At 51.4% G+C, this 22,284-nt stretch overlaps 6 protein-coding genes across 6 annotated transcripts; 2 read left to right on the top strand and 4 right to left on the bottom strand.

Moving 5' to 3' along the window:
* Positions 1–1,148: 1,148 nt before the first annotated feature.
* On the bottom strand, positions 1,149–2,768 carry LRP88_04383 (glycoside hydrolase family 43 protein; the record flags this gene model as incomplete). Its single annotated transcript, XM_083240957.1, has 5 exons — positions 1,149–1,814; positions 1,894–2,061; positions 2,120–2,510; positions 2,569–2,612; positions 2,676–2,768. 5 exons carry the CDS (start codon positions 2,766–2,768, stop codon positions 1,149–1,151), a joined length of 1,362 nt encoding a protein of 453 aa, XP_083102105.1.
* A 1,286-nt stretch (positions 2,769–4,054) lies between these two features.
* On the bottom strand, positions 4,055–5,273 carry LRP88_04382 (fungal specific transcription factor domain-containing protein; the record flags this gene model as incomplete). Its single annotated transcript, XM_083240956.1, has 2 exons — positions 4,055–4,857; positions 4,928–5,273. The coding sequence occupies 2 exons, from the start codon at positions 5,271–5,273 to the stop codon at positions 4,055–4,057; spliced, it is 1,149 nt and encodes a 382-aa protein (XP_083102104.1).
* Positions 5,274–8,865: 3,592 nt separating this feature from the next.
* Positions 8,866–9,713, top strand: LRP88_04381 (uncharacterized protein; the record flags this gene model as incomplete). Its single annotated transcript, XM_083240955.1, has 2 exons — positions 8,866–9,126; positions 9,225–9,713. 2 exons carry the CDS (start codon positions 8,866–8,868, stop codon positions 9,711–9,713), a joined length of 750 nt encoding a protein of 249 aa, XP_083102103.1.
* Positions 9,714–10,538: 825 nt separating this feature from the next.
* Positions 10,539–12,395, bottom strand: LRP88_04380 (sugar porter family MFS transporter; the record flags this gene model as incomplete). Its single annotated transcript, XM_083240954.1, has 3 exons — positions 10,539–11,277; positions 11,356–11,807; positions 11,892–12,395. 3 exons carry the CDS (start codon positions 12,393–12,395, stop codon positions 10,539–10,541), a joined length of 1,695 nt encoding a protein of 564 aa, XP_083102102.1.
* A 2,474-nt stretch (positions 12,396–14,869) lies between these two features.
* Positions 14,870–18,788, bottom strand: LRP88_04379 (ABC transporter ATP-binding protein; the record flags this gene model as incomplete). The annotated part of the gene is made up of 3 exons (XM_083240953.1): positions 14,870–15,239; positions 15,287–18,525; positions 18,573–18,788. The coding sequence occupies 3 exons, from the start codon at positions 18,786–18,788 to the stop codon at positions 14,870–14,872; spliced, it is 3,825 nt and encodes a 1,274-aa protein (XP_083102101.1).
* An 877-nt stretch (positions 18,789–19,665) lies between these two features.
* On the top strand, positions 19,666–21,728 carry LRP88_04378 (uncharacterized protein; the record flags this gene model as incomplete). Its single annotated transcript, XM_083240952.1, has 6 exons — positions 19,666–19,766; positions 19,900–20,065; positions 20,118–20,213; positions 20,261–20,964; positions 21,020–21,349; positions 21,404–21,728. The coding sequence occupies 6 exons, from the start codon at positions 19,666–19,668 to the stop codon at positions 21,726–21,728; spliced, it is 1,722 nt and encodes a 573-aa protein (XP_083102100.1).
* Between the last annotated feature and the right edge of the window lie 556 nt (positions 21,729–22,284).

Below are 22,284 nucleotides of genomic sequence, written 5' to 3'. Positions count from 1 at the left end.
GCAGGGCTAGCTGGGGGAAGGCCCTTGAGTACGGAGGCCGATAGGGAACACTGTTGCAAAACCCCCCTGTCAGTTATCTTTTGGGCCCTTCCCCACTCTTAAGCTAGCGCAGTATTCCTCGCGCCGGGTCAGCAGCGGACTAGCGCGGCGATCTCATGCTCAGGAGAGTCTAGTGATCATTATCCACCATAGCAAAGGGCAACATTATTATGGTTTATAAAACATTAAATTTCGTTCCCAACATCAGTTTGGTTCTTTTTTTTGCTTCCATTTTCTCAACGTCTCTCTTCAAATAGAATGGCACCCCCAGAGATCCCCCCTGAGTACGTCTACTGCGTCAAAGCTGGGAAGAAGCATTTTGATCTCTTTACCACCATAGTTTGCTTCGTTGCGATGCAAGACTGTCAGACGGCGGGGCACTCCGATATCACATAGATGTATGGTGGAATTCAACCAATGTGGCTACGAGGTCGTTCGCCCATTGTGCTTGTCGTGCGACTGTGAGATCACGTACGGCCGAGTCAGTCACACGTATGGCCTATCTAGTGTTGACTGTAATTTTAAAATTAAAGTCTAGTAGAGTGCGAAAAAGTATATTGGAATAAGAATTGTGGCATATAGGCCAAAACTAAGAGTTAATGGGATAAAGCAAATAGGCCATGAAGTGTTGCTCTAATCACCAGAGAAGCAAGACAAAAAGGATAGCAAAGCCACTTCAATCACATTTGACAAACCAGGAGTTTGTATTGTCGAATTCGAACCATACGGTCCTGCGGGCAGCAGAAGGTAAAAAAAAGGCCACTGTGTTAGCATTGGGTCATGATGCTATGATATGTTGACAATGTGTTCTTTATTATAGTTGAAGCCCGGCCCTTGATGGGTTAACTGAGCCAGAAGATCGAACCATACGGTCTCAGCCATAAGTTGGGTACTTCTTTCCAATTTATGTCAATTCCTTGTCTTTCATTGAAGCTGGACACCTTAGAGTCCTCCACTGCGAAACATGACTGGAGAAATGGAGAAATTTATTCCTAGTACAAAGATTGACCGTGTACTAATATTTAGCCCAATAGTCCTCTGCTGACGTGCCAGAGGGCTGAAGGAAACCATCTCCCCAGGGAAAGTGGCCTTAAGGCCATTCCAGTCCCCTAGTCAGTCGGCACCAAGAGCCGATCTACATCCGGACCCCAACTTTTATCCTCCGTCGAGATCACAATAGTGTTTGATCCCTTCTTCAAGTCGCAGTGGAGCGAAGCGCTACCTGCTTCCCACCAGCGCAGCTTCGTCGATTTGAATGCCAAAGTCTGAGACTTCCCATTAACCGTAACGTTTGCGAATCGCGTTTCCCAGGTTCCATTACCAAACTTGATGGTAATGGTCTTGCGGCCAGCAGAAGAGCTCTGCACATCCTTGAATGTGACAGTTCCTCCCTTGTCACCCCCGATATATCCTGCAGACTGTCCTCCACTGCACTCACTGCACCAGATGGCGACGGCGCCGTTCTCAAGGCCTGCGGCTTCACCTTCCAAGCTGGTTTCTCCAAGGCGCTCTGACCAGGTGCCTTTGGAAACATCAGGCCTCCAGCTATCGCGCCATTCAAGAGTGACCTTGGTGCCATCAAAGGTAAGGGGTAGCCAGACATAGGTGCTCGAAGCAAGGTCACCGCCATGCCAACGGTCGCCCATGTAAATCGTGTTGCTGGTACCAAGGGGCTGGATGTAACTGACTTGACTATGGTGAGTCTTTGTACCAACGGGTGCGAAGGTTGTCCAGTCAGACCAGGGGCCAGAGAGAGATTTTGCGTAGCTATACGTCTGTTAAGTAGAAAGAAAAGAGGGGTTAATACTATTTGACGAATTTAGGATGAGAGGAATGCGTTTAGTGTTCTCTTACGTTGTCGTTTGCGTCCCAGCCCGTCAGGTGAGAGCCGAAGATGAAGTAATGCCCGTCCTTCTTCAGCATGGCTGGAGATTCAGCCCAATAACCCGCGAATCCAAAGGTGATTTCGGTGACGTTGAGGTAATCGTCCGACAAGGCCATGATGCGAGTGCCATACGAGCGCTGTTCCCCATTAGTCGGTCACCATCCATCGAGTACACATAGGCAGGGTCGTCCTTACATCTTCAGTCAAAAGATATGCAGACCCGTCATTATCTTTGAAAAGGCCCATGTCTCGGCTTTCACGGTCAAGAGGCCTAAAGCTACGATGGTAGGTGTACTTGCCGCACACGGTGTCACTGGTAGCGACGCCCACGCGAGCGGTTTTGTAATCGGGGGGAGTGTCGGCATGGAAGTACATGACATACTTGCCGGTGTTGTCATTGTAAAGAACCTTAGGTCTCTCGACAATGCGGTTTGGGCCCAGATCTCCGTCCTCGTCCGTTCGGGAGAGGAGAGCGCCTTCGTAGGTCCATTCAACCAAGTCCTTGGACGAATAACAGTTCACGTTCTGAAAGAGAGCGCCGTCTGTTTTGTCCTCTCCTATCATGTAGTAGGTTCCTTCGACTTCGCTGAAGTTAAGTTAGTTTACCAGAAGATGAGATAAATGGTGAGGTCTATTTAACTTACATGATACCAGCGCCATGAGCTTGAACGGGCTTCCCGGTGTCGATCTGTCAAGGTTAGTGGTTAAACATGGATCAGCATGCTTAAGAGCATCTGCAGAAAACACGTACGGCGGTCCAAGTTGCTCCAGGAATAACATCAAGGGCAGCTTGCGCTTTGCATACTGCAAGTACAGTCAGGAGAACCGAACTAAAAAGAGCCATTGTGAAAGCAGTGGAGAGTCGAGTTGCTGAGACGGTGGCTCGAACATTTGGTTTGAGAAAGGAGCGCTTGCAAAGATTTATAGATGGTCTTGATGCACTCAGTACAGCCCAGGTGGTTCATTGCTCAGCTTCTTACGACGTCTCGTATTCACATGAAGGGAGCCATAGAATCACAATGGATGCCTCAATCGGGCGGTCCAATGGGATAATTTTTCAGGGGGGGTGATTCAAGCTCAAACAGGAAGGTTTTAATCCGGGGAAGTCGGAGAACATACTTTGCACGGCCATGAGGTGATGTTTAGTCCGTGAGTATCAATTCTCGTCTTCCAGCATTAGTTCGGGGAAATGCCATAAGCTTATTTCCCCACGGGGCTTCAGAGACCAAAGACCTTCCTCTTTAGGAACAGAGATTGTGGGGAAGTCTTCTGCTAACCGCCGCTGATGAACCGTGCATCATGGACGTCACGAAAGGGGCCCGTGTGGTCCGATACCAGTTGCAATTCCAGCTGTGGCTTCAAGCTTTGTCCGCGACTCGACCCGGGCGTGCTGGAGAGCATTTGTCGGCCCGCATCGGCCCGAGAGGATAGTTAACTCACAACAACTTGCACGAACTGACAGGGTTTTCTTCCCCACATCTTGAGTTTTCTGCCAGCATTCGATGCTCCCAAGCTCGGGATAGCCCGTTTCCCTGGCCTGGAGCTCCGATGATGTCGAGAAGTGGTGGCCGAGGAGAGTCGGCGCCACCGGAGGAAGGCCATTGTAGAATATACGGCAAGGCCGGTCATAATAGAAGAACATGTTAAATTGCTATTAAGAGATCTAGGGAGGAAGATAGCGATTGAATTTTATTAATTACCTGTCGACTTATGGTAGGGTAAGCCCTAAGGCGATTTAACTAAGTAAGCTTTATTAGCTATAAAATTCTAAGATAAATCCAATACTGAGAGATGCTTGATCCAATGTCCTGTATTTGTGTTTACAAACTTTGGTCAAGAATGAAGTGGAGCTTGACCAATGTGTTGCTGTATTTCCTTGCCATTGCACTTCGTCCCTAACCAGGAGCTCGTCTTATATCTTTCTTCTCTCCAAACACCATTGAAATGAGAACCTATATACGAAGGCCTCTGGCACCCTTGGTCCAGCGGTAAAGAGATAGAATCTGTCGTCTAGCTTGTTTAAACTCCTCCCATCCGGACGCATTTGCCCCTTGCACGCTGTATAATGTCAAACGAAACACACGACGAAGGTTTCTCTAAAGGTCTTCGGGTCAGTAACTACTGCAATGTCTAGGACCGACCGCGCTTAGCAAATACCTGGAACTCTGTGTTCAGCGTCAAGACACAAACCTCATGCGCTCTTATGATATTCTCGCATGCCTGTTCGACACTCTGATTCCGCCCCAGTTGTGGCATGCGGTCAGCGAACAGTAAGAGAATCAGGCTGCCGTGAAGAAGATAGACTCCAAACAGACACGGCATAAATGTCAACTCTGGGTCTAGCCTGAGGATCTCTGACAAAGCCGCTGAAGCATCTACAGCAGGCGAAGCGCATTCCATGAATGAAGGGGTCGTGATCCAACCATCATCGTTATCCAGCATGCTGATCGCATCCCATTTGCCATAGAGTAACACACGCAGGACGTGGAGGATGTGTGTGCTGTATGCCAGTGCCAGTCTCAGCTCAGACCATTGCGCGGCGGCGTCGGCTGCTGGAGTACCACTGCTATATCGCCCATCCTCCTGTGTTTGGGTAGATTGTTGGCCGGCACCGAGGTTGTCGGTATCCCGTAGCGTTCCCAGCGTTGTATCGCGACCTCCAACCTCTTGAGCAAGGCGTTTGACGCTTTCTTCGCACTCGGCGATCGTGTCTACAATAGCCAACGGGGCGAGTGCATTGTTCAACTTGGCAAGCCGGGGGTGATGTCGTGCGTGCCGCAGCACGATTATGTCGCCGAGTATGGCCATCAACGGAAGGAAATACTGGAAATAACCAGCTCCAGAAATGGTTGTCGGGGGACCCATGCACCGGGGTGGCAGCATATCGTAAGGGATGTCGTCGAGATTCTCCCATACATTATCAGGAAGAGGAGCTGGTCTGATGGTTAGCATGGTAAGTATCAGAGAGAGGTACTGCCGAAGAGTACTTGCTGTAAACTTCACACATGGAGTCGGATATTTGTAGTGTTTGGTTGGAAGAGAGAGCAAGGTGGCGATCGATTGAATACAGGTACCAGAAGACTCGCCGCCTCTCCTCTCGAGCTTGCAAGCCAATCAACCAAGGCGGAGACTGGTATTCTCGGGTCGGGTCGAGAGAATCGTTGCCGTTTTCCATGTCTTCAACATTCAGTTGTAGTGACATGGCGAGCCTTGTCGCTTTGCTCCACCACTTTTGGCAATCGGACTTGAAGTCTCCAGCTGAGACCCCGATGCAGAGCAGAAGGAATGTAAGGACATCGTCAATGGAGCTGGCCTGTTCGCTGCTCCCCGCCGCGTTGGGGACAGCCATGGTACTTGGACCGTAGTGGTGTACTTGTTCGCTCTCAACTCGCCATCCGCCTATCAATATCAGCCAACCCGGACTGGTGTTTCTGGAGAGGAAAGGCCCTACCGTGTGTCCGCCGCCATCCATCTGGGTCTCGACAACTTATCAACGATACTGCCAACTCGTAGAGGAAATCCGTGAGCATCGACCTAGACCCTGGGACCAGCAGCGTGGCGAGGTCCGCAGTTTGGGCACAGCACCAGAGGATTGTGGCTAACAGGGCTGGCGACGTTTGCCGCGGGTTAGTCGGATGCAGTAGAGACTTTTTGCGGAAAATACGTGTGATGATGCACGGCGATGTGCTGCGAGAGAGCGACGTTCTGTGATCCAGAAGGTAGACATCGAATAGGTCGCATGCCAATGATGCAGGAAAGGTATGGCTGAAGAATGGGAGCAGAGGATATAGACATGAATATCGACACTCAAAAACTGCAGAGGCTCGCTGCGGAGTCAAATTTCGGTCAACGCTGGCTTCGACGGCGAATTCGCTCGGGCTGAAGATACTCAGACATGGCAGGGCACCAGTTGTGCTAGCGGAGCCTGTCGAAGAAGTAGGTGTCTGTTGTGAGCCATTCGACTCTACCGGGGAAGGGCCATCTTGATTAGAGGGGTGGATAGAACTCGAAACTATAGCATGTTGAACTCTACCGGGCCCGTAACCAATGCTGCGATCCTCTCGTGAAGAGGGACCGCAAGCAGCGGGGTCTTGTTGCTGTGGATGCTGTGCACGCCGCGACTCACCCAGTCTTCTCGAAGACGGCAAGACGCCAATATCACCCTCCTGCTGGTGTTGGCCTGAATCCAAAAACTGTGCTGATGCAGGGTTCGGCGATGAGGGCGTGGATTGTTGATCATTCTGATATCCGGGTCTGGTAAAGGTTGACATCTGGGCGGCAATGACAGAATCCGCAGTCCCACATCGCCGAACTCGACCGCGCTTCTTGATCCGACGGTTGTATTGGCAGGGGTAGCCATATTCTACGGCGATAAGGCAAGTCAGAGCTATCCAACCTTTTCCAAGGTCTTGACGATTCCGAGACTCTGTGAAGTTCGCAAACAGCAAATAGTGGCACGAAACGCACCTTCACATCTACAACTAGCGCGTTGAGAGTTAGCGGATTTTGGACAGCACCAAGCGGTTTGAGATGGGGTTCTTTTTTTTCACTTACCAAGGATGCAACCCGTCACAGCGAGTCCGGGAGGAGTGACATTTGTCACACGCCATCCTGGTTCGTCTTCTCAGCCTGCCGTCGGCGGGTTGGTTTGTCTCTAGCTCGGCTGTATCGGCCCAAGCCCGGCTGCTGTGTTGATCCATATTCAAACTGATGCTGCGGGCTGACCAAGTTAATGGATCGGCCCTCTTCGGTTTGCAGGTGTGTTGTGTGTAGTGGGGAATGCCGCTTGACTGTGGGCATGCGCGCAATTTGCCGTCGGGTTTATATCCTTCATCGAATAGCGGCCTGATCCCCATCCGTCGGCATGCTTCTCCCAACCTTCCTCCATCCTTCTCTGCAGCCTAGTCAGAAGGGGGAAGGAGCACTGCAAGACACTCAGGCCGCCAACGCCACAACTCTGTAGTCAACGGAGTGGCTGGAGAGGTTGACTGAGAATGCACCTTGATGGGTGGTTTCACATCCTCGGAGCTTACGACGGACCTTGTCGTCAGAATCGAAAGTGGATGGGGGCGGGTCTGATGAGGAATAGTTCCGCCTGTGCTGGTGGCTGCGGCTGCGGTGATGATGGTGTCCAGGTCATCTGCCATTCGTAGCGGTCTTGGTGTTGCCGTCCGATTAAGGTTGGCCACACTCCATTGACGTTTTGCCACTATTCTTACAACCGTGCGCCCTTCCAGTCTGGTAACGCCCCATAGCGTAGTTTTAAACTGACGCTGACGTAGTGTCCTGTCGCAGGGGTGAAGAAGCGATGGCTCCTCCGGCCCTGCGCCCCTGACGATCCAACGCGCTCATCAGGAGAATATCAGTCTGCTAGCTTGAGTTTAGCGGGACACTTGCGAATGTTTATTCATCAAATATCTGCACGATTACTATAGCTGGACCGCAGCCCCGGTATTGTGGGTTGCGTTGTCGGGATCGGCCGCCTCGGCATCCTCTTCTCTCATTCCCCTCATGACTCAACGTTATCTTTAGCGTGACTCGGGCACCGCATTAGCGCCTATCTTCGGCATAGTTTGATTGAGGCCTCGAAATCCTTGCCAGATCGACTCGTCCAGACTAAAAAAGGTAAAACGCCGTGGGCGGCTCCGACATCCCCGAGACGGTCCAGAGGCTTCCAATCAATTGAGGCGCCTCCAGCTAGCCGGACGAGGAGGTAAGAGACAGCTGGTTGATCGAGCACAATCGCGCAGTACGGATAGCTCTTGTCGAGTATTCCCAGTCTTCTGAGTCACCTTCGGAACAGTAACACAGGGTGCTCTGAGTGCTGTTGAGAAGTAATAATAGTTTATCTCTTAATAGCTATAATAAAAAGTTAAGTATTAATAAATAAGGGGGATAATTCTATATATAGAAGTAATGCACGGAGGAAGCAAGGTGATTTAATAAAAACAGAGAATTTAAAAGAGTGAAATATATAACCGGGTCGATATACGGAGTATCAAAGATGGCATCCGCCCCGAAATACAAGGGGTGTAATCTAAGGTGTGGGCAGAAGAGACGACGGAACGCCCCGAAGCATTTAAGCTTACTTGCGGACAAACCCACCCCGCCGGCACCGCACACGTGTAACCCATTCAATAGCAAGCATTTCTTAATATATTCCTCCCAGGCAAATGAGGCATTTTATCAAGCGTGGCCGAGGTAGCTTGGCACAGAAAGCTTGAGGAGGATTTTGCCAACTTAACAGGAGTGAACCCCTTAGAGTGAACGGACGCTGGTTTATGCCTCGACCTGCAGGAGGCTTAACAGTCATGAGACACAGCGAGTCTCCATTGTGTCCTCGACAGTCTCATGCAGGAATCTGCCAACCCCGGTCCGCTTCGGACCGTCCAGGCTCTTCCACTTCCAACATGACTGAGTCGGTTACGGGCTGAAGTCCGATACAGACACAGCTTCCCACCCCCAGTCTCCTGGAGAAGCAATCACCCTGTGGCTTTCTGTGGCTTTCTGTGGCTTTTCTTTTGCGGGGTAGATGCCAGTCGAGTGGAGGGAAATCCAGTCAGTCGGTCGCCAGAGGCTTTGCTAGCCTCTCCTATGCAAAGGCCCGACTGGCTAGCCCGTAGTTAAAGCCTCTGCCAGGTCAGTGCCAAACCGCAGGGGTGGCAGGCTCCATGCAGCACCAACGAACAAACTTTGATCAAAATGTCACAAGGATGAGAACTGCCAAGAGGGACAAAGATGATATCTCCCACTCCTCTCGGCCTGGTATGTCTGTGGCTTGCTCTGCTCACTGCACTCGTCACATTCACCATTCACGCTCCCTTTCAAAATCCCTTCACGTGATAAGCCTGGGGAGGGCAGTAAAACATGCCTAAAACCACATTGCGGGTCCATGAATCACGTTGTGTCTCTCCTCACTGGAATCGTTTGAAGCTGGCGTCATGGCCGAGAGTCCTTCTCCACCATCAGCATCCGCATATTTCGAGCTCAGTTGGGCCATCCTCAGCACCATCGGACTAGCCAACGTCGTCCATGGTTTTATGGTCGTCGGCATCATTGGCTGGTCCCGTATTGTATTTGTACCCATCACCGTCTCGGCCGCCGGAGCCCTTGCCAATGGGCTGTGTTACTACGCCTTCTACTCCAACCACGCACTGGAGGGGAAGCTTGCTGCTTCTGCCTTTGGTGATTTCTTCTGGCTGGTGAGTCGCACGACAACTGAGACGGCGGTCCACGGCCCCATGTGCACGAGAGGAAGAAGACCTGCTGACCAAGCCTCCCTGTGTCGGGCACAAAATAGATAGAAGAAGCCGGCCTATCGTTGTACAACTATCTCATCCTCATCAAGATCCTTGACTTTCGCAGTCGAGTTGTGTTTCAGGCCTGCTACTGGGCAATTATTGTGGTCGTCTCCGCCTTGAAGCTCGCCATTCTATACTACCGTATCCGATTACTGTTATCCCCATCCGACGACATGATAACCCTCATCGGCCGCTTGCACATTGGTTACTTTGGCGGCATCGCGGCAGCGGAATGCATCAGTGCCGCTCTGCTGTTGAGACACTTCAGCTCCGCGTATCGGACATCCACCGTCATCGCGCTGCGTGGCGGGCTCTTCAAGTATTTGATGCGGAGCACCGAAATACGTGTCGCAATGCTCTGCTTGATTGGTGTTTCTCGAGCGATAACATATTCGTTCCAGGCCACCGCGCAGAGTGCGACTACCTTGGCGGGGCAGTTTGATCGTTTCGCGGCGACCTTGGAGATGCTTTTCCCTGTTGTCATGTAGTGTGTTGAACCATTTACCCTCCTGGCTCAAGTAGATAGCTAACTGGTGCCTTGCACGACAAGTATCGACCTTTTGGCATCGCGACTCAAGTTCGCAGACGACGTACGGGCGAACTCAACAAGCCTCCAAAGATGCTCAACCAGCGGATCAAGAGTCCATCGCCAGCCAGCAAGTGTCTTGAAGAACACTGATACATGGCATCTCGAAGATCGTGAATATGGCATAGAGATGTCGTGTAGGATGAAGAGGAGCGACGAATCGATGATCACGCAGGCGGCACCTCAGACGGGAATTAAATGACCGCGCTGAGTTGTTGAATGAGCCGAGAACAAGAAACGTTGTGAATGAAATCTTGCATGTAAAGACTGATGAGATATTTGCATTCATCGTCAACCTGGACAATACGTGCATTCCCTCAACCTGACAGATTAAGACTATCGAGCTCGGAAGCAATGATGTAACATTTGATCCAGCTTTGAGCTGGCGTACTTGTCAATGTACCTGTTTCGAAGGAAAAGGGAAATATTGTTGGTCCTGAGCACCTTGAAACCCCCAAGGTTCTGTGTATTGATCTGTTTGTCACTTGAACAGCCAAACTTCTATGTCCTAGGGTTCAGTGCCGCACTGTTGCTATCTACACGCCACCTTCAAACGCCATTCTCGCCCCACCGCATCCTGCGCCATTGTCTCGTACCACGGGTTGACATCTCGCTGTTGGGCCCGGAGGTTAAAGAGCAGCCAAGTTCGTGGCAGGTACGCGGCGAGCCCCTTACTTGTTCTGTTTCACGGAATCGGTGGGAGCCGTGGCGTTTGTTTGCTGATGCTCTAGAACCCCGAGCCATTGCGCTCGACATCAGCGCTGTTCTTCTTGACAAGCGTATTGACCCCAATAGTGCTGGAAAATGTGGTAGTTGGCTTCCACTTGGTCGACGTGCGAGGTGTAGTCTCTTCCATCATCTGATCGACCTGCTCAAGAGTTAAACCCTTGGTCTCCGGGACGAGGAAATACGAGTAGATAAAGGCGCAACTACAAAGGCCACCCCAAACAAAGAAGACAGAGGACTTCATGTTTCCCTTATCTTCACCAACCATGAAAGGTGTGATAACGGCAATGATAGTATTCCACAGCCAGTTAGAAGCGGTAGAGAGCCCAACGCCGCGGGAACGAATAGGCAAGGGGAAAATCTCCCCGATGACGACCCACGCACCAGGACCCCAGGTGGAAGCAAAGAAGAAGATAAAGATAGCGATAAAGGCGATTTGTGCATTGACGGCGGAGATGTTATCGGCGATGGCATGGTCGGGAACCTCCGGATCCGGGTGTGTCTTGTTAAAGCCGACAGTGACACCGACGATGGCGACAAGGAATTGGCATACGAGCATGCCGAATGCGCCGGCAATAAGAATGAAACGGCGGCCAAATCTCTCAACAGTCCAGAACGATATAGGGGTAGAACAGACGTTAACAAGGGTGAAGATTAGGGAGATCAAGAACGAATTGCTGATAGCTCCAGTAGACTGAAGGAACTGAGTCGAGTAGTAAAAGATGAAGTTGACGCCGGTCCTGATTACCATGTTAACGTCCGACCGATTAGTTGGGGGCGGATGGTGGGCATTGTTAGTGGAAAGTAGGACAACACACCATTGTTGCATCATCTGCAAAGAGGTACCCAGGATCGTTCGGCGCAGGTTAGACTTAGCCTCAAAAAGGCTACCCCGGAAGCAGCTGGCCCAGCTTCCCAGCCAGGTGGTCGATGGGATAAGGGCTCGTTCATACTCTTCATTGGCGATGATCTCGGAAAGTTCAGCCTGAACGTAGTGGGAATCCTCGGGCTGCCCGCGGATGCGGGATACAGCATAAATCGCGTTCTGCACTTGACCCTTCTTGATGAAATAACGAGGCGAATCTGGGAGAAAGAGGAGGCCGCCACCCAGGACCAAAGCCCATGGGAATTGGATCGCGATGGGGATTCGATACACGCCAGTGTCGTCGCGGTTTTGGGTAGCGTAAACAACACAGGAAGCGAGTAGGATCCCAATCGTGATGCAGAACTGGTATCCCGCGACGAGGGCACCACGGACCTTGCGGGGACACTGAAAACGGGACAGGAAAGTCAGCATGTGCAATCATGATCACTGTCATGCAGTGCCGCGTGGACAGTCGCATGTTCGACTTACAATCTCAGACATATAGAGAATGACAATAGCAGACTCAAAACCGACGCCGAAACCGGCAATAAGACGGCCAGCCACAATAGGGGCAAGTGCAGAGGCCGGATTAGTTATCATCTGGATTACCACCCCGATCATATAGATAACGCAACCGAAAATGATGGTCCACTTGCGGCCGATGAAGTCGGCCATGTCACCGGCGATCAGAGCGCCGAAGAAAGTGCCGCAGGACAGGATCGAGACGATGAGAGAGCTATGGCTCTCGGAGAGCTTGTCGACCCCGGGGCCTTCGACAGCCTCAATGAAGATAGAGGAGCCATTCACGCCGTTGATGTAGCCAATATCGTAACCAAAGAAGATACCCCCGAAAGACGCGAAGGCGCAAAGCAGGTAGGCTTTCCAGGTAACGGGTGCCTCGACGTGATCGAGGTCCTCGGCGGTGTGCAGGGCGACAGAACCCGTGCGGGCCTCCACAGCAATGGTCTCGGCCTTGTGTTTGGGAGAAGACATGGTGAGGCCTTATCTCGACTTGTGTTACGGCTCTGCTATCGCCAATGCCTTATGATGGTGGGGAAACGATGACGAGGTCAGTGGGAAAGAGAAGAAAGAATGGGAATGAGAAAGTCGTGTGATGCGGATCGAGTGAATCAGTACGATGGCCAACAGTTTGAAGAAGATACAAGTGGCTGCCAACAATGTGCGTTTAGGACGACGGTTGGGCTAAAGGTTCACCAGTAGGATGAGCAGAGATTTATATCATGCGGCTGGCCAAAGGATGAAGCAATCCTGACTCCGATATGCCTGAAGCAAACGCAGTTTGTGGGGCCCCACCGTTGATCTGAGCTTGTTCCCCAATCGTTCTGGAAACATGGGCAGGGACTGGGTGGCAGGTCTAGAATGGACCGCCTGCACAGCATTCGTGGAACATGCGAAGAAGCGCCATGGAAGTAAGCTAACATGACGCCCGACTCTGCGGTCGGCGACCGCGGGTCGAGCGACTCGGACCGTCACGGGCCGGATGAGGTTCACGTAACACACCAACGCGCCAATGGGCCGGCCCAGAAGAACTTCCCAGGTGCACAGATGAAACTATACATGGATTGAATGAGGTTAGAAGCGTGGTGAGGGCTTAAGGCCACTTGACAAACAGAGCCGTCGGGTAATTTATCACGTAGCGTGGCGTGATCTGTTGATAAGTCGGGTTTATCCTTGAACCTGTGTGTATTGCATGTGTTGATCATCTTGAGATAATTCCTTCCTTCCCTTTTGGGCCGCGACGTGACCTTCCTAATTGGGACTAGTCCGTCCTACTAACCGGAGATCACCCGGCCGGCCATTGAAGGCACGTGACCACCCTCAGAGCTATCATACAGAAGAGTGGCTGAGGGACTGAGGCTGTGGTTCCGTTGTGGTTTAATCTGTGCGCTTGCACGCGTGTATTACGCGCATTGTATATTGCTTATCCTTCTTAGATCCCCTTTAAATGCTCAATGAAACCTCGTGAGTCAATCCGGGTTTTGTATTCGGCGGCGTTGGCAGGATGGACTGAGTAGACGATACTGTCTAGGGGAAGGGAGAGGGATGCCCCGTAGTTAGCATTGGTCGCTGTGCAAACCGGAATAATGAGTCAGACACACCTTTTTTTAAGACGACCCAAAGCTTAGAGGGGGTCAACCGACGGGGTAAAACCGGAGTGAGAGGTAGTGGCCTGGAGATTGTTGGATCTTTGCGGGTGAAGGATCTCGCTGCTTGCGTAATTTGGGGTGAGATGTCGAATGAGGAACAATTGGAGCGGAAATAGGCACTAGACAAGGAACGGCTCCTCTAGAAGCACCCTCAAAATGAATGCATACATTGCGTGTTTGCTGGCCATGCTGCCAAACCTCAGGTATCTGAAGGTCGAGCCCGGATTTGCCTATCTCAGCAAACTGTCAAGCAGGATGTTCAGGGCTGCTCTTTCAGTCTTTCCTCGTCAAAACAGGCCCAAACTTCCCCATTTCGAGCAGCTTCGGGATGTTGCTCATCTGCGTCGGATCGGTTCAATTCCACGTGGCAGGCCCAAGGGCGCCAACTTGCTTACGCCCTTCTTCTACCTGCCGGAAGTGCACCGCGTCTCAGCCTGTATCGATAACACACCGTATTGGAGGTGGCCGGAGCACAAGCCGGCCCTTGAGACGCTTACGACACTGAACATCGCCTTTATCCATGCCAAACACCTCAGCACGTTCCTATCTGAGAAAAAAACCCTTCAAACCCTTCGGTGGGACTGGCGCGGTTGGCCATATACTCATTCTACTAACGGCCACTGGGTCAACCTGGACGAGATAACGGCTGCCCTCCAACACGTCCAGAAAACGCTCATCGAACTAAAAGTCCTAGGCTCATGCAAATATCTAGGCTTCTACCGCTGTTCAGTGCGTTGAACAGGATGCTTACAGGGCATGGTATCCTTTAAGAAATTAAAGACGCTTGAAATCCCATTGGCATTCCTGGCCGGCCTTTCCGCCTCTGTTCCGCCAACGCATATTGACGAAACCTTGCCGACAACCGTCGAGCACGTTGCTCTTAGCGACGATTTTTCAAAGAGCATAATTGGCGAGGTCAACAGCAGCTAGAGGTAGTTTCTTTGTGGATGGACAATTTGAAAACTGTGACGTCACGGCTCCGGAGGTTCGTGTGGGTGACGATGCTGAGGGACACGGTGGTGGAGTGGCACAACAAGTCCGTATGAAAAGCACGCCTTTTGGCTGTGTATGGTAAGGCTGGAGTTGAAGTTGAAGTTGTTCAGCGCTATGACAATTTAGAGAGAAAACATTTGAGTTGGGACTAGTAAGAATTGCCTGTTATTACTGCTAAATGTTCGAAGATGGGCGAGCAAAGTAGTGTTTGCGCATAATCTCACTATGTTAAGAATATTATTTCTTGGGGGTATATCTTCAAGGATACCTTTAATGAATGCGTATTTCTTCCAAACTTCTGTGCCATTAGTTGACCTCTCCAGACCCAACCTCGAGAGCCTGAGCTCGAACAAGACTATAATACCTCGCTCCCATCCTCATTAACTCGGTATGTGTACCTGACTCCACCATTTGGCCTTTCTCAATGACATAAATCTTATCTGCGCTGCGGACGAAACTGAGACGATGTGCAACTGAGATGGTCGTCCGGCCTCGTGAGGCCTTCTCCAGAGCGTCCTGCACGAGCTTCTCTGATGTGGAGTCAAGGGCAGAGGTCGCTTCATCTAGGAGGAGAACTCGGGGGTTGCGAATGAGAGCTCGCGCGATTGCGATACGTTGTTTCTGGCCCCCGGACAGCATCACGCCGCGGTTACCAACTGTGGTTGCGAGGCCGTCGCTGGGATTGTTAGCGTGGAGCCTTTTGAAGTAGGATAAATCACTTACGGAAGAGAGCAGATGAAGTCGTAGATGTTTGCATCCTTGCACGCCTGGATGATGGCCTCATCGGTCTCATCAGGGCCACAACCGAGAGTGATGTTGTCTCGGATCGTCCCAGAGTATATGGTAGGTTCTTGACTAACATAGGCCAACGCTCTCCGGTACTCAGCCACACCAAGTTCTCTAATGTCTTGACCATCGATCTTAAGAGTTCCTGAATTGGGGTCGTACAGACGCTCTAGTAATGCGAAGCATGTGCTTTTGCCGCATCCGCTGCTCCCGACAAGGGCGATGTGTTCACCTGGCTGAACGGCGAAACTCAGGCCATTGAGGGTCGGATGTCCTGGACGATTTGGGTATGTGAAATGAATGTCGTTAAACTCGATCTTCCCTTGATACTTCTCGGGTAGATGGGTGGTACTGTCGCCATCAGAACCGTCGATGGTTGGTGTCTTTTGTAGCATCGTGTGAAAGGTCCTTGCAGCCTTCTTCGCCTTGCCAATATCGGTCGCGAAGGAAAAGACCAGGCCCGCAGCTTGAGATCCAAAGATTATCTCAGCAAAGCATGCAAAGAACTGGAATATGGAGTATTCCCCATCCGCGATGCGTTGTCCGCCATACCAAAACGCTAGGGCAACGCAGAAGAAGGCAAACGACTGCGACGCTGCATACGGCACAGAAGACTTGAGAATAGAAACAAAACTCTTTCGCTCCTGGTCTTTAAGGTGTTGCTCATAGTGGCGAACGAATTGCTCCTCTGTGGCGAGGGCAGCAATGGTGCGCGCTGACATTACGGCTTCGCTGGCGTATGCGGAGGATTGCTTGTGTGCTTCGTGGGATCGCTGGGCGAACTTGGCGATCATCCAAACGCGATAGAAGCCGCAGCCCAGCAGGACTGGTATGGTGGAGATACATACAAGGGCAACCTTCCAGCCAATGGCTAGCGCAATAGCCATGGAAGCGACGAGCGTAGTGCAGCTCATGAAGATGGTCCCAAGCGTTGAGCCGCTCACACCAGAGAGACTCTTCGCCTCGACACCAAGAAGCGACGTCAGAGCGCCAGTCTTATTTTCATCTCGATCGAAGAAAGAAACGTCCTTTTCTATGATGGAGCGGAAGAGAGTGCTTCTAGCTCTATAGATAAGACGCTCGGAGCAAATGGCGAAGGACATGCCCTGGATGGTGAGGTTGAAGACGTGTATGAGGCCGACGACAAACATCATCAGACACCAGAAGTTAGCGCCTTCTCTCATGGATGAGACCATGGTGTCAGGCTTGGAAAGCTCGTTGATGGCTTTGGCCAGGAGAAAGGCCAGGGTCGGACCACCGCAGCCGGCGAGGATGGAGAATGTTAGACCGATGGCGAGGAGTTTGGCTTCGGGGCGGTTGAAGGATGCGGTGAGGGACACTAAGGACCAGAGTGACGTTTTCGCATCTTGGGCTTTTTGGTCCTCTTGATCTAAGGGAACGATCTCTGTATCGTGTCCAGCCTTGTCCATTTGGTGTGGCAGCGGCTGATCGTGCGCAGACTGAGGAGCTGTGCTGTTGACTCCATGACCGGATGGATGCTCCTCCAGTTGCTGCGCCTCAAAGAGCTTCGAATAAACACCATTTAGACTTTGAAGTTCACTATGCGTTCCCTGCTCCACTACTCTGCCCTCTGACAAGACAATGATGTTGTCGGCATACGTGATAGTCGAAAGCCTGTGCGAAATGACGATTGTTGTTCTCCCAACAGAGGCCGACTGGATTGCTTCTTTAACAGTCTGCTCAGATTCCGAGTCTAGTGCAGACGTGGCCTCATCGAGGAGAAGCACTGCCGGGTTGCGGATCAGAGCGCGGGCGATTGCGATCCTCTGCTTCTGGCCGCCGGAGAGCTGAGACCCGCCCTCGCCAAGCTTAGTGTCGTAGCCCTTGGGGAGATTTGTGATGAAGTTGTGAGCGTTGGCTTGCTTGGCGGCTTCGTGAACTCGTAACTCGAGAGACTGGACCTTTTCTTCGACCTGGTCTGGAAGGTCGAGGGCGCCCATTGCGATGTTATCAAAGATAGAGGCTGCAAAGAGAACGGGCTCTTGGGCCACAAGGGCCAGCTTCTGTCGAAACCATCTCAGATTGAGTGTGGATATGTCTTTGCCGTCGCAGACAACTTGTCCACTAGTTGGGGAGTAGAACCTCTCGATGAGGCTGATGACAGTACTTTTGCCAGAACCTGATGGCCCAACAATGGCTGTGGTTTTTCCGGCTGGGATATGCAGGTTGACACCATCCATTATGACTTGCTGAGGTCTGGCAGGGTAGATATGCTTCACGTTGACAAAGTCGATGGATCCTGATATTTGGTCGAGCTTGGCGCCCTCCTCCGAAGTTGGATCAAGAGGTGATTCTCGGTCGATGACGGAATACACCTTTGAAGCTGCTGCAACAGCTCCAGCAAATGCAGGAATATGAGGTGCAATGCCACCAAGAACGTGCGACCCGATGAGGATGGCAAAGGCGACGGTGATGACATCAGAAAGACTCGCCTCTCCCCTGCCGATAAAGATCGAGCCGGTCCAGAATGTCAGGGCATGGCTCATGAACGTCATGGTCGTGACGATGGCAATAAGCACTGCGACGCAGATCTGGGCCTTTCGTCCCCACGTCTCAACAGAGACGAGATGTGACTCAAATCTCGAGGAAAACACGTCTCTTACGCCAAGGGCTTTGACGGTTCGAATGGAGCTGATGACTTCTTCAGCGAGACCGCCTGCGATGGAGTAGTTCGCCATTGACTTTCCCTGGTACTTGATGATGAAGCGCGTGCACACCGTGCTGGTAACAATGATGCCAACGAGGATGGAGGACGCAACAAGTGTGAGCTTCCAATACTTGATGAACCCAATCACGTAGGCGCTAACAAGCGTAGCAAGCGCTGTGATCACAAATGCCACCTTCTCCGAGACGCCCTCCTGGATATTCTGACAGTCGAGTGAGATTCTGGACGACAGCATCCCGGGCCCGACATTGTCGAAGAAGGCCATGTTCTGTCGGAGTAGAGCGCAGAAATACTGCTGCCGGATAGTGCGCGTCAGACGCTCGCCGACGCCCATGAAGCCGACGGTCGAGATGTATGTGGCGACGTAGGCACCAATGCCGAGGTAGACGAGGGTCAGAGACTTTTGCGTTAGGATTCTGTCGAATTCGGACCGGGGCATTTCTTGAAGAGCGATTGACTGGAAAAGCCCGGCCATGTCACCGAAAAGAAGCTAATGAGTTAGCGGGACAGTTGGCCCGAATTGTTTTTGGGTCTTACTGGGAAACATGGTAGGATTGCGCCGGCAGCGATCGCAGCGACGGTGCAGAAGGCCAGAATCAGGAGGTCTTTCAGAGTTGCGTAACGGAACAGATCCTTGAACCCAACGGCGACATTTGGAGTTTCTGTCTGGAGTTTCAGTGTCTCCACCAAAGACGCATCTTCAATTGATAATATCGGCTCGTCAGTCGCCTGAGCTGTCTTGTTGCTGTCCATGATGCCGGTGCCGTAGGGTGAAACGTCTACATCAGGTTGGGCCAGCGGCGAATTGTCTTGAGTCGTGACGGTAGCTATCGAAGCTCACGCCCAGGGTCAGTCCTCGCAAAACGGCGAGAGGAGTATCTCAAGAGGCCATCATGTGAGGATTAGAGGAAGAATAACACGCGGGAATCTTCAACTTTGAAGCATCAGCAGACGCCGAGGCTCGGAGACCGCCGCTGCAGCATTGGGACATTTGCTGCAGAAAATTGCTGCTGAGGATCATTTTTGACTCACTAGCGACTTGGCAGCCATTTAGCTTAGCCCATGACCTGATGGTTACTACATTGCGGATACGGAGTACCGCATCGGGCTCTGAAGCTCCAAATGTTGGAATGGGGGAAATCAGCTCAATCTAGGCTTGGCTACCCAATAGGAGGGAGGCCGGTGGATTGGATTTGGCAATTTGATCCTGATCAGATTAGATAACTCACCATCTGATTAGATCCCACCGTCTTTTTCGTATTGGTGGCTGTTTGACTAGACACCTTGGCTTGTCGTATGATCATAGCTTTTTTTCCCTGGATCCCACGCCCAGACTCTGAGCACCCCATGCATCAGCCCACACCTTTAATAACGCAGCGGGTTAAGCGCAGCTTTAACCATATTTCCGGGACGAGGGGATCTAGAGTACCCGATTACCTTTCGGTCTCAATCCGTGCTGCCTTACGCCATGGGCGGGGATCAACGTGGGATGAACCATGGCAGGGCTTGTGACTGAGCCTATTTTGCAGATTAAATAATGGGTCTGCTTCCGTGCATCTTGGAGTGTTCATGCAGCATGCAGAAGCTTTACTTCGACACTCTTACCCCTACTTGCATTGCTTCCTTCACCATGGCTGACAACGCTATTCGACCAGAGCCCGAGCGTGTCGATGACAAGAACCTCGAGGCACAAGAGGTGCGGAATGATGATGCTACCTCGGTGCATAGCGAGTCATCTAGCATCCAAGCTGGTGTGCAAAAGGCCATGATTCTAAAAAAGGCATGGTCACGTACATCCTTGGCCATCGCTTTCTCAAGGTACGTCTTCTCTTCATTTGAAGTGACACTAGCTAACAGAAGTCAGTTTGTTCCTTACAACTCTCGTCATCACCTTCTCTGACTACTCTGGACTGGTACTTGAGCCCTATGTGACCAGCGAGTTCAGGTCACATTCAGCGATGAGCTCCGCTCGCGTTGTCATGAACATCACTCGCATTGTTGCCTACCCCGTCATTGCCAAGCTGAGCGATGTGAGTTATTGAGAGACCAATGAGAGAACACAATAATTGATAGCAAAATTAGGTCTTTGGCAGAGCTGAAATGTTCACCTTTTCCATCCTGTTCCAAACTCTAAGCTTCATCCTCTATGCGACGAGCAAGAACATCGGCAACTACTTTGTAAGAAATACCTTGCTCTTACTGTCCGTTTGTCTAACCCGTCAAAGACTGCAGGCCTCTTCGACGCAATCGGTGCCACTGGCTTCACTCTAGTCCAGCAAGTCTTCCTCGCCGATGCCACGAACCTCGTCGACCGTGCCTTCTGGTCGACGCTTCCCGAGTCCATCACCACCATCCCGGCGCTCTACCTGGGTACCATCATGGGTGAAGGCTTCCTCAATGCGACTTGGCGCTGGGGCTATGGTACATGGGCCATCGTCACTCCCATTGTCGCCATCCCGCTCATCGCCACCATTGCGGTCCTTCAGAAGCGCGCCAAGAAGCACGGTCTGCAGGTCAAGACATTCTCTGCTGTCGCGGGGTGCTCCCCGGATAGTCCGATGTGGAAGAAGGTATTTCACCTCATCTGGACCGAGATTGACTTCTTGGGTTTGATCCTTCTCATTGCTGGTCTTTCGTTGATCTTGATCCCCGTGTCTTTGACTGGCTCATTCAATCCTCAGCGCTGGAAAGAAGGTTCTTTCATCGCCATGCTTGTTATCGGCGTCATCTGCTTTGGGGCATTTCTGGTTTGGGACCTCAAGTATGCTCAGAAGCCTTACATCCCCTGGCGCATGGCCAATAAGACTGTCATTGCTGGATGTGCCATCCAGATGTTTGACTTCTTGGGATACTCGCTTTTCACCATCTTCTTCCCCAGTTATCTCCAAGTGGCGGGTCAGTTCTCCCCTGGCCATGCCACACGCATCGAGTAAGTCACAGTTACTACTTCGCATCTCTTGACAAGATTGCTAACGAGTCATTAGCAACTCCCTCCGAGTCGCCTTCCAGATCTCGGGCTTGTTTGTCGCCGTTGGTATGAAGTACACCAAGAATGCCCAGTACTGGGTTCTTGCTGGCCCTCCAATGGTGATTCTCGGTCAAGGAATCATGATCTATCTCGTCAACATGCCCAATGGTGGCCGTGCGAACGAGGCATCTTTCATTGCTTCCAAGGTTCTCTCTGGTGTTGGTCGCGCATTCTTCCAAACCGCTGGTCAAGTGTCGGTTCAAGCTGTGGTTTCTCTTCAGGAAGTGGCCGTCGTCACAGGCCTCTTCCAAGCTGCGACCAGCGTTGGAGGTGCCCTTGGTACTAGGTAAGATGCCAGGTCTCTCATCTTCTCTTTAAGCAAATGACTGACTCGTGGCAGTATCTCTGGGGCCATCTGGCGCAACACTCTCCCTACGAAACTCGCGTCCTATCTCCCCGAAGAGAACCGAAGCAACTCCACCCTCATCTTCCAGGACATCGTGACCGCCAAGGGGTACCTCCCTGGCACGCCAGCCCGTGCAGCAATTAATCGTGGCTACAGCGAGTCGCAGATGATCCTCGCTATCGTCGCCACGTGCTTCTGTGTGCCTAACCTGGTTATTATGTTTTTTATGAAGAATATGAAGCTTGACGAAGAGGATGAGAAGGATGAGAAGGGTATTAATCGCGCTATTGCCAAGATTGAGCAACAGGGGGAAAATTAGGCTGGATCTATAAATAGCTCAGAGCCGTTTAAGCCGAGGTAAAAAAAAACAAGAGGAGTTAATTACATAATCTTGTTAGCGAGTGTCCAGGTCTAGGGTAAGGCCTACGGTCCTAGAATATTGCTGAAACAATATCGTGCTCCTGAAAGCCTTTCTGACTGTTCCGCCGAGAAAGAGTAAATGTAAGATATCTGAGCTTTTTAGAAAGTCAGAGACTTCAATGCATCTGGATCGCATCCTTCTCTTGGTGAAAAGAAAGTTCAACAACACGGGGTGCATATTCGATTATATCGTGTGAAGTGGATCTAATTAGGTATCACGCTTTTTTGCAGCCACAACCAAAACACCCAAAATGTGTACACTTACTTGACCTAGCTATTGATGGATTGTGCACGTACTTGATAAAATCTGTCCGATAGCCTTGAAAACTACCTAAGATATAGAAGCTCAAGCTGTGCCCGTCTCTTTCCCAGCTCACGGGAGCACGCTGGCATTCGCAGCAAAAGGGGTTGTCATGTGACACAAACAAAGGGGCGCTGGAATCACGTGACCAAGA

This window comes from Fusarium phalaenopsidis, assembly GCF_050370095.1.
Source record: "Fusarium phalaenopsidis strain FUZ10S chromosome Unknown contig_32292, whole genome shotgun sequence".
Classification (NCBI taxonomy): domain Eukaryota; kingdom Fungi; phylum Ascomycota; class Sordariomycetes; order Hypocreales; family Nectriaceae; genus Fusarium; species Fusarium phalaenopsidis.
Note: the sequence above shows the minus strand (reverse complement) of the source record. Positions and strands in the feature narration are given on the sequence as shown.